A 12,278-nucleotide genomic window follows, 5' to 3' on the forward strand; every position below is an offset into this window, starting at 1 on the left:
GTCAAAATCTAGTAAAAAATAATTTATACCTTTTTTTTGTTCTACTTAACATCTAGGATTGCCTTAACAATGTACAAAATCACCATCCATCCAAAATCCCATAAACTGAATTATTAAAATAATATATAACAGTTATATATATATATATAAAATAAACCAACATCAAAATTTATATCTATATTTATATAAACTAATTTCAATTATGAATAATTATCATACATTATCCCGTTTAATTTGCAATATTTTATTTCATTATACCATTTTCTAATATTTTATGCAAAATTCCTCAAATGGATTTTCCATGTAGTCTCATTAAAAAAATTCTGGATATATTCTGACCATGTTTCAAGTACTCCATGTCAAGCCATATATTATTAAAAAAAATCATAAAACATAAAATCTACCCAAAAAAACCTGGAATGTGCATGAAATGGCGTTACTATTGGGGAAGAAATTTCCTCATTCCAGTATCGCCTACAATGGCTGGATTGGGTGGATGGATTAAAAAATCTCATAGATTCAATGGATTGCCTAGACTGGAGTTTTGAACATTGCTTTGGGGTTAACGTTTCATCTTTCCTCATAACTCAAAGTCTCAACGTAATTGGATGTTAAAAATGGTTTTCTTTTCTTCACATACGTATAGATAGTGGTTTTTTTTTTCGATTCATCATCCTTCCTATTTATTATGTCCATTAATTTACAGGTAGTAATTAATTTATGTATTGTTTGCCTTAATTCGATTTTTTATTTTAAACTAATTTAATTTTTTATTTTAAATTAATTTAAGATAACCTTTACAAAAAAAGGTTAAAATACATAAGAAACTTAGGCTGCCATACAAAGTTAACCAAATTCAACTTTATTATTTTTGATCTTCAAACCCAATCTATTTATTAGAAATTTAATTTATCGACATTTCAATCGGATGGAAAACTCACCCCTTTCATGCATACCGTTCAGTCTCCAGATTCTAGATATATATAAACTGAATTGTTTTAAGTCTAATTTTTAGATTTTTTTGGACTTTTTAGTGTTTTATTGGAAAAATTTGAGGTGAAATTTTTATTTATATTATTTAAACTAGTTTTTTGATTAAATATATGATTTAGCACCTTGGAAAACTCTTAAAGCACTTAGATTGTACAGGATTACCGATGAAGTTTGTGATTTCAATCATTTCCTGCCAAATTTTAGAGAAATTACACTAAAAAAACCCAACATAAAAACTTCCAAAATATCATACTAAAAACAACTCCTATACAAACCAGAATGATGTTATTTCATACAAATGAGCCATTAATTGCTCCTTACACTTCATGAAGTCGACCTGAAATGAGAAATATTAAGTTGCAACATGCACATGCAATTTACCAGAAGTATGATGGGCTGAAGCCATATTATTTCAATGGAATCCTTTGAAGGTCGACCGAACCATATTTAACGGAGCTTTTATTATTAAATTTTGTCTTCTTACAGAGAGGACTGTAGAGGAGGAGTGGTCACTGTGGCTTCTTTTATTTCTGCTTGAAATCTTTTCATAGCAGCGGAGGGCAAGCAAACGGGAACCAATATTCCTTGCACCCCACTTGTATTTTGGAGAGGGATGTAGAAGCTGGACACGCCTGGCACTGCTCCCACTCCCCCTTTTGCAGGCCCTCCGTATGCCGCTCTTCCCCATCCGAAATCCACAACCCCGAAGCCGATTTTGGTAACATCCGAAACCAGAAAGGTTCCCACCACTGTAAAATGCGGGCGCCCTTTTAATTCCATCAAATCTATCACCGATCGCATGTACTCATCGTTCACAGCCCTTTTCGCTTCGTTTATCAATTTCAAAGCAAAAGACAGCGGTTTTTTTGACAACTCTCCTGCAGTCGTCTTGGCGCATGCAAAGCAGATCGCGTTCCCGTAGAAGCCTTTCGGAAGCGGCGGGTCGAATTTGGTTCGAGCGTCGAAGGGGAATATTAACCGAACCTCTTGCTCCGAAGGCAGCTGGAGAGCCCTGGTTCTCAAACGCCACAAACACGCTGATAGAACTTCGAATGTGGGGTGCTTCATGCCTTGCCCTACTGCTTGTCTCTTCAGCGACTCGATCTCCTTCGGCCCGAAAAAGAATGAACTCTGCCTCATCTCCTTCACGTTCGCCATCTGCCCGTCTTTGTCTTCGATTTGATCATATTCGTAGTGGGGGAATTTAACTGTGGGATTCGTCCGCGGTCGGAGGATTTCTCTTTTCCAAACCGGACAAACAGAAGGCCTCGGCGCCCCTTTCGCCATTTCTCCGAGAGCTTTCAAGAACTGAACGAGGCCAACGGCGTCGCTCATGGTGTGATTCAAACGCAGGGCGAATATGAACCCTCCGCATTTCAGCCGCGTTACCTGAAAATTCATTAACCAGTACGCTCAGAAAACACAATCTGGACCCAAAAAACTACCACCGAGAACAAAAACAGGCGAAGATTTTAATTGAATTGATGGTAAACATGAGTGAATTAACCTGAATGAGAAGGAGAGGAGAATTTGTAATAGTTTGCGAGCCCGGCACATCGTGCAGCAGATCATCCCAGCAGGGAAACGGCGGCTGGAGATCTCCGAATTCCTCTAGAGCAACATCGGCATCAGCTTCCACAAACAGCACACCTTCGCCTGTGCACTCCACCATAAGCTTACCGCCGGGGGCATCTTTCAGTCTTCCGGCAAAAGGATAGTAGAAAACCAAAACCTTTGCCAGCCCTTCTCTGATAACTCTGGCGGGATCCTCACCCTTCTTCGAAGGGTCGAAGCGATAGAACTGAACGACCGGAATATGAAATCTGAGACCCGCTTGATCATCGATATTGGAAAGGTATAGAGACTCTTTAGGAGTAGGCAAGGAAGGAGCGACGAGGACAGCTGGCTTTCTGGCTACCTTGAATTGCAGAGACGCCATGACAGATTAAAATTTCGACAGTCAACTGAAGCCTAGGAATCGAGCAAGCCAGCAGAAAAGGTAGTCCCGCTCTAGCGACTTGAAGCAAAACAAACAGAAGATGCAGAATAAGGTGGTGAGACCTGTATACTGTGACACGCTTTATAAGCATCTTTTGGATCGAAGCTGTTGTCATCATGATGCCAACTGGCGGGCCAACACGGCCATCCATAACTGACTGAAAGGCAGTAAAACGACCTGCCCTGGGAAATGAAGAAATTTTACAATAATGGAAAATGGTATCTGCGTAATATCTTCCGCGAAGAAAAGACCAGTCGCACAATAAAACTCAAAATTTGTGGACGTCGAGATTTTTGCTGGGCTTATCCTAATTTTTCGGTACCAAATTATTCGGAAGAAGGATAATTATATATCAATGTCGATTATTTTCTGGACTTGTCATAGTTTCTCGGTGCCAGATTGTTCGGAGGGATCATTATGTATCGATGTCAAGATTGACTTACCCTTGTGTTTCGGCGCCCGTTTCTGTCGCAAAGTAGAGAATGAATGCACAAAACGATCGGTATGCCGGACCTTTTTTCTTCCCGTGGGCGCAAAATGTTTTCAATTATTGTATTACCAATAATTTCGCTGGCCCTTCGTCAGACTTCATCGAATTTCTTTAAGACCAAAAAGCTGATAATATCTCTGACGTGACCGCTATTTTGGACAATATATGAATGCATTGGTTCGCAGTACTACACATTGTGCCTATGTTTGCCATTATGAAGAAATATGCCTGATCTCATATACAATGGAACATCATCTCACAGACAATGGAACATGGCACAACCTAAAAGAGGACCATCGCCACGAGAGATGAGATTGTAAGCCCTAGTCTTAGTAAAACCGATGTGGAGGAGGTATGAACATTTGGGCTCTCGACCATAGTATTTATCTATGATGGGTCATGTGCAAGGTATAAGCTCATGGTGCAAGACCTACATAAATGAAACATTCAATATGGAGCTAGGTTTGGGCCAGGGATAAGGTCGTGATGCAAGACCTACGTAACGAATCATTGAATTGAATGATAGGCCATATCATTTGTATACTCAATTGAGGGCCATGCCAAAGGCTTTAAAGGGTTTCCGGCCATTTTAATGTTACACCATTAATGGTTCGCAAAGTCTCGGTTATGATTTGAGGTACAATAGAAGGTCTAAAGCTTAAGTTTTTAGAGAGCCACTATCTATGGAATTTTTAGTCAATACACTATATATGGTCTAAATTTTAAGATTAGCATAGGAAGGATAGTCTTTGGGCCTATGACATGGTACAAGGACAAAGTAAGAAAGTATTAGGCCATAATTTTATCTTTTAGGAATCATTTTCAAGTGTGGGGTCTTAAGCTATCACACATGTATTAAGCTATCACACATGTATTAAATAGGAAAAAATTGGTTCATGAGTGATATATGGCCACCATTTATAAATATGGCAAACAATGTAGTATATGGTAACTATTTATAAGTTTGGTAAACAAATTATTTCCTTTGTGGCATTTGCCATGATCCAAGACCTAATCAAAGGTTTTAGGTCTTAAGCTATAGAATTTTCTTTTAGTGTATAATGATTATCTAAAAGGTCCTAAGTTATCACATGTGCCCTGAGTAGGGAATCCTTAGCCTTAAAGTGAGATATGTTCACTATTTAGATGTTTAACATGCAAATAATGGCTCATGAGGCCTAGGGCCAGAAATCTATGATATAATCTCATAAAATTTGTTTATGGGGATCATAGTTCACTCTCTGGGCCTCATAACACACAGTAGGCCCCACATAGAGAATATTTTCTAAATGAGTTGGATATGGTGTGCATTTCAAGTTTTACACACCATGGATGGCCCTCATGTATTGATTCATGGTATAGGGTAAAGATCAAGATGATTAGGCCAAAAAGTTCTCTTATGAAATTCATTGGCCATACGTGTGGCTTCTAGTCATCACATAGGCCCTAAATGGGAAATATTTGGCTTGAAAGTGAAATATGGAAGACATTTCAATAGTTTCAATACCATGGATGGATGTCAACATCCATGGTACGGTTTAAGGTGAAACTATATTCCTGGACCTACAAATTTCCTATAGAATTTATGGGTCATGCGTAATGCCACATATCACTAGATACCCATGTTGTATAACGAATTGTCAGCCTCTATATGAGATATGGTCATAATTTTAAGTATTGGCACACTAAGGATGATTGTCAATGTATTTTCCATGGTTCAAGGCTAACATCCAATGTGTTTAGTTATTTATCAACCTTATATAGAGCCAAAGGCCATGCCACAAGCCCTACATATGGAATCTTGTACTCATAAGAAAAATATAGTGATCATTTCAACTTTTGAAATAGATGTAATGTTTCTCATGGCCAAAGCCATTGTTTAGGTCTCCATCAAAAGTATAAGCAATAAGATATTACTATGTGGCTCATGCTCCATATGCCCCTTCCTAACAAACCACAAATCCCTACATGTTGAGCCATTAATTTAAGGATGAAAACATATCAATATTTTGATTTTTTCACACAACGGTTTTCTCTTAGAGAAGACTCCATGTTTAAGGATAAAATTTAAGGCCTTAAGCCTTCAAAATTGAATTGAAGGATCAACCACCACATATAAAGTCTTAATACGCCATAGAAACTATACACAAATAAGCTCTGCGCCATGAAATTATGGGCATAGTGATAATCATTGGTAAGTGATTGATGGCCTAAGAAGTTGTTCAGGGGAAAAATTCATAGCATTATGACAAAATTAATGATGACAAGGTTCATTGAGATTATATGGGGTTATAGAAAAGTGCATTAGTTATCTTGTTGATGGTGCTGGATATCGCCAACATACAGGGGATATCCCCAATATAAGGTCCCAATTGGAACTTACACCATTTCATGTAGGAGTCCCATCTGGAATATGACCCGAGTGTTGTTTATTTAAAGATATGCCTTGACTTAAACTATCAACATGAGAGAGAAGTGCAAATGTTATTTGGAATGTGCAAGCGAGTGTGCCTTATGACTATTTAATTGCATATGTATCAAGGTTCTTTCACTGTAGAGGGGAAGAAAAGTGAGCCTCTAACAGAGAAGTAATAATACTACCTTAATGGAGACACACATGAATGAGAAATACTTGTCTAACATCAAGCAAAATAGTTCACATAAATGCGACAATCATTATAAGAATTACAACACATTTTCAATAAGATAAGCACCAAAGCCACTAAAATAGTTCTATTACCCCAGTACATATGAAAGCAGACATGAATAATAAACATCCAAAGAATAGTCTTAGAAACATTCACAATCCATGTGTGAAAATGTGCTCACCTAAAAGGTTTCAAGATTAATAAAAAGTTCCAAGATACATAAATACAATAACATCATTAGCTCCAATAGTGGAGCATTAGAGACACTACTTGTTCCCCAAAAATACTAACTTTATCTCTTTGATGCCTTATGGGAGAATCCAAGGTTAAAAGTCCTCTGCATGAGAATGAGGATCCTTTTATAACTTGAGGCATGCTGCATGACCTTTCGCATCCCCATGAATCTTGACTTTCTAAGTTCCAATGGCTTTTGGACTTCTACAACCTTTAGACATCCAAATAACCTTTTGAATTATATATGATTTGTGGCATTACATGTCTTTTGGACCTCCATGGCTCTTTTGTCCATACATGATGTAGAGTCTCATGATTGTTCTATTTTTTACAACATTTTATATCCATTTTCCCTATTTTCATCACTATTATGAACTCCATTAAAAAGTAAAATAAGGAATTTTGACATGGTAAGGTAGTCAGATGTCTTATTATTCATACTTGTTAATGTGCCTTATTATTTAGTTACAAATTATAATAGCTACATAATTAACATGAATCTGCAGTTGTTTTATGAATCTATAGCTACCTCCATGGTTTGTCGGGTTCAAGTGCGCTAGCCAAGTAAAGAACATGGGCAGATAGGAATTGATCTACTCATGGATCTCCTCCTATTCGTCCGAGCCAAATCATCAAGGGAATCACCCAGTGGCATAGTCAAGGAAGCAGGTCAATGCATGGATGAACCGAGCAGCAAGAGTTCAATTCAGTCACGACTCTCTGATTTTCTTTCCAAATAGAAAATCGTCAAGAAGCGTTATAGTTTCCATTATCATATTAACATTTAGATTAGGATTGTCTTTAAGTTTTTAAGGCATGAAAATCTCAAAACTGTTGGGCGCGAATGCTATATGTATATGTATATATATATATATATATAAAGAAAAATAGGACACACACACAGACATATATGTAATTTGTAATTGACAGTTTGAAGTTCCATGACTTTGTTCCTCTTTAATTGAAGAAGTATTTTCATGAATATCATGCGCAGTTAGCTATTGAGATAGAGTTATAAACCTGTTGTTTTGTGGAGGGCCCCTGCAGAAAGTCAAGGTTCATTCATTTTCCTAGTATTCAGTTCAGTTCATTTTGTTATTTTTCCACAATTGCATTATTGTAGTTTTAGTGCTTTGTAATTATTTGTTTACAGTTTTCCACTTTGATTTCTGTCAATTTCAATTCATTTACATGCTTTCTAAGATAGCATTGTATATATAAATCTCCTTCCTTTCATAAATAGATATAATTGTTGAGATCATATTATTTTTTCTTTTTTATTATTATTTCAATTAAAGATTGATAATTGTAGTGCGTATATCTTAATCTATATTTCTTTACAAATTTTATCTTTCAATAGAACTAATTCTTTTTAGAATAAAAGTAATTATCTTTCTAGAAAACTAGTTTACATAGCTCTCTTTTTATCATTTACATAGTAACTAATAATAGTCAATTAAAGAAGATCATGATAACTTACCTTACTTTCCTTTTTAAGAATTGATTGTATTATAAATATTTAGTTTCCATTAGGAACATAAGAACAAAGAAAATCCTTAAAAATAAACCACCCACAATCATTATCTTAATAAACTCAAAAGGCTTCTAGCATATATAGTCCACTTGCACTTCACAAGTTTACCAGCTCTGGTCGATAATTTATGTAATCAATTTAAGACAATTAAATTGACAAATACATGACTCTTGGACTTCTGATTGTTTTTCTTTACAATGATTACAACATTAAATGACGACTTCCACATTATTATATGATGAAAACATGGCATGTCACTATCTTTGATGACCATGACTAATAGTGGTTGATGACGTGGAATTTCTTCAATGGTTACATGGCTTCCACTCTTGTCTTTTTTCTTCATACAACTTTTGATCATCGATGCCTTAAACCTCCAAAGGATCTTTGATCTTGGAGTCTTTAAGGTTCTTTCATGATCAGCCTTCCATTGTGTTCTTTGTTCTTTGATGCTTCCTTTGTGTATGTTATTTCCCTGATCTCCCTCATGTGTGCTTGCCATGCCTTTTTTGGAACATGTGTATCTATAGTCTCTCCTAACAAGCAACCATAAACCTAAAAATATCCTTTTATAGCATGTTTTATGCATTTTTTTGTTCATTCCTTTTCAATGCACTTAAAATGGACAAGAAGATATTTTGGATGCATTGGTGCACTTCGAAAGGTTGAATGACTGAGAGGGGAGGCTTCAAGGCTTCGACATGTGCTCATGCACTCAAGAGAGAAACATAATCAAGGCAGGGCACATGACGCAAGTCCAAAGGATGAAGGAGGACGCTTTGGGCTTTCCAAGTGTGTTGTACACTCAAGGGAGAGAAGGAGGGCATAGGGTGAACTCCTGCAGGCTGAAGGAGGAAGGTTTTATGCGTTCAGGATGTGTTCATGCACTTAAAATGCCCGAGGATGGTGCGTGGTGCAAGTCTAAAAGTCGAAGGTTGATACTCCATGCCTTTGGAGTGTGCTCATGCACTCAAAGGGTGCAGGAGGGCACATGTCTCCTTGTAGATGGTTGAAGGGTTGAGCTTAAAGCCTTCTCTAATAGCCCTGGGTTAAAAATCCATGTAATAATGTTAAGAAAGGAAAAATAAGACCAATGTTATGGGACACATATTCCAATCTAAATGTTGGGAAAATACATAGTGATGGGGATCACTTGTGATTAATTAATGGCTATGGAAATTGGCAAAGGAAATGGAAAAGGCTTTGAAAAAGCATGAGGGATTTATTGGCATTTTATTTATGAAAATAATGGAAACTAGGAGAAAAGGAAGGTGAAAGGTCACAAGTTGCATGTGAGGAGGAAATTGAAGGAAAATAGAGGAAAATGAAGAAATAGAAGCCTCGATGACAAAAAGGCTTCTAGGATCAGTTCATGGCTTTTGTTAGTGTGTGAGCCTTTTGTTAGTTATATGGTGGAACTCTCTCTTCTATTCTCTCTCTCCCATACTCTTGAAAACTTAGAGTTTCTTGGAGAACTCTTAGAGCATGATGACATACTTGGGATTTTGAGCATGAAGGCAAAGGAAAAGAAGGAAGGAGGGGATGATGGGATCAACAACTACAACGGGTTTCACTTGAAAGTACCGAGTTTCATGTATGATTTCCTTTCTAGTTTTGGTATGCATGGCGTTTTTTTGTTGTGATCTATCATTGGCATGGAGGATTGCATGGATTGATAGTGGTTTTTCCTAACCTTTCCATTTCCTAGTGTTCACAATGTTGGACCCACAACATTCAAGGAATCTCCCCGATATGAAGTCCCAACTAGAACTCACACCTTTGGAGCAGGAGTCCCACTAGTGGTTGGTAATGTTATGCCTTGACTGCGAAAACATGCAAAGTGAAGTATGGTAACTTTGGCTTGAACAAATGTGTGTGATCCTGTGAAAATTCAAGTGTGATGCATGAAGGTTCCAACACATGAAGGTAAAAGGAAATGCGCCCCTTGGAAGCCTGTAATAGTTCACAACCTTAAAGGAACACACAAGTGTAATGACATCACAAGCGAGGATGCAAAATAGTCCACAAGTTAAAGTGATGAATTAATACAATAACATGCATTCAATAAGATTCATAGAAATGCAAACGAAATATTTCATAAGCATAAGCATAAGTTAAATATCATACATTGAAAATAAAACAAAATTACTCCTACCATATTCTCAACATATGCATGAAAGCATGTCAATTCTAATTTTATTATAGGTGAAAGTTCCATTCATACATACACCATTGACAAACCGCTAGCCCCAATAGTGGAACATTTAAGTCAAGAACACCCGTTCCTTCTAAGAAGTATACTCGCTCTATGCTACAGAGAAGCCAAGGCTCTTCACAATACTCCCAAGCTCCTTCTTAGCCTAAGCCTAGCCAAAATATTGGCTCCCAAAAGCCCCTTACATAAGTTATTACATTCTATTTATAAGAAGAGGGGTTGATGCTTCAACACCCCTTTGTGACCTTTGGACTACCCTCATGAATCATCAACTTCTTTCAAATGACTCATTACATTACACCATGACTCTACACATTCCAATATTGAGACTTGGAATTTCACTTTACAAAATTATTACAAATAATATTATATTTACACTTGTATCCATATAAGAAAAAATAGGGTAGAGACAAATTGATAGCCTAACAAGACAAGACACTATGATGCTTGAGTTTGGGAAAAATCTAGCTCAACAAACTTCCACTTGATGCTTCTCAGTAACATATTGGTTCAAAGCTCACTACTGTGTGATGACGTCCCTAAACAACGTGATGGTGTTTGGCTAGAAGTGCACTCTAGCCTCCATGGCATCTGGGTATAATGACTTGCAACCATTCTCCACTTCCTTTTGAAGCATGAGAAACATTTTTCTAATTTTGACAAGACCACTGGCGTATTTTTCTTGTTTTTTCTGTTCATATCCAAATCTTCCTTTGGTGGAAATTTGTCTCAGCTTCTCCAAGTACTCTTCAATCTCCTACCAGACCTGGTTCCTGGGTTTGGCTTTGGTGAGTGAACCAACTAATGGGATCTTTTATGTTTTCACCAAGACATACAAACTATTGAAAAACCATACATATGAGGCTTGAATGCTACCAAGAAATGATGTGACCTACTTATTGTTCTTAATCAACATCCACACTCTCGCTCTCTCCAACTTTACCGGTGGCTTCATTTATTTCACTAAGTCAAGCGGTGCCCCTTTGTATCACATTGTCCATTCTTGCACATAGGTAATGGAAGATTGTATGTTCTTGAGAGTCTTAACAAAATTTTTGCTCTACTTCTATACACCATGCAAATGGAAAATTTATTTATGTATAGTCATAAACCCCTCATAGAGGTTCCACATGGTTTCTCCAGGAGTTGAAACTTCAGAAAGTATCATTTCTCTCATCTCCCCCAAGTATATGTATGCAGAAACCACATTCTATGCTGTTGAATAGAGTTATTCAACCTCTTTCTTAATAGCTTGTAAGTTCTATGCCAATTTCTCATTCTCGGCCATCAAATACTGAATGGTCGATCTCGTTGCTCCTACAAAGGCCAAGTTGGCTTCAGCAAAGACATTTGGATTCTTCCTAGTGTCCACCACTATCACCCCTTCTCTAACGAATGTAGGTGATGCATGATCATCCAGAAAATTATTTCTCCATGCTGGTAAAATCCTCTTTTGGAACTCATCAAATGATAGATTGTAAACATACATTACCAGATCATCATCAAGAGGAAGAACATCCCCTTCCTTTATTAGGGATGGCTCTATTGTTGGACGTGGTGGAGACTGAACGAGGACCTGTGGTGCACTCAATATTAGATCAACATCTTCATTTTGTGGATCCTATTCCATATCCTTGTCTATTACTTCAATCAAGTGCTCAGTCTACTGAGCAAGCTCCCGATCCTACATCTATTCACCTTCCTCCTCAGTTGTTGGCTGGTTCTACTCCTATTCTTCAACTTGTATCAACGATGTTTCTTCTTCCATTGAATCTTGCCTTTCCTCTTCTTCCCGCTTCTGGTTTTCTTCTTTTTCTCTCCTCCTTTGCTCACGTTCTTCCTTCAATTTCTATTCTTCTTCCTACAACTTTAGTTTTGCTTCCTAAAACCTCTTATTTTCTCTCTTCCCCTGCTCTTCTATCTTTATCCTCTACTTCCTCTTCGCTTCTATTGCTAAATATTCTTTCATAACAATCAGATTTGCTTTCATATTGCATATTTGTTATCCCCCTAGACTATCAACAATCTTTCTCTTTAACTTATCCTACATGGGGTTGCTACCTTTTGTTGTTGTTTCTTCCAAAGTTGTTGACCTCCGCAGAGTAGCCTATGAAGTTCTTGCCAAATTGACCGGCTCATGTAGTTTGGAGGCATTGTAGAAATTC

General features: G+C 37.2%; 1 protein-coding gene across 1 annotated transcript; it reads right to left on the reverse strand.

Moving 5' to 3' along the window:
* Positions 1 to 1,223: 1,223 nt before the first annotated feature.
* LOC149253700 (benzyl alcohol O-benzoyltransferase-like) lies at positions 1,224 to 3,032 on the reverse strand. Its single transcript, XM_089456898.1, has 2 exons — positions 2,501 to 3,032; positions 1,224 to 2,382 (listed from the first exon to the last, which is right to left on the reverse strand). Exons 1-2 carry the CDS (start codon positions 2,930 to 2,932, stop codon positions 1,474 to 1,476), a joined length of 1,341 nt encoding a protein of 446 aa, XP_089313024.1. The 5' UTR covers positions 2,933 to 3,032; the 3' UTR covers positions 1,224 to 1,473.
* Positions 3,033 to 12,278: the final 9,246 nt, after the last annotated feature.

This window comes from Pinus tabuliformis, chromosome 7 (genome assembly GCF_031772625.1).
Source record: "Pinus tabuliformis cultivar Carrire ecotype Pingquan chromosome 7, CPIR1, whole genome shotgun sequence".
In the NCBI taxonomy this organism is placed as follows: domain Eukaryota; kingdom Viridiplantae; phylum Streptophyta; class Pinopsida; order Pinales; family Pinaceae; genus Pinus; species Pinus tabuliformis.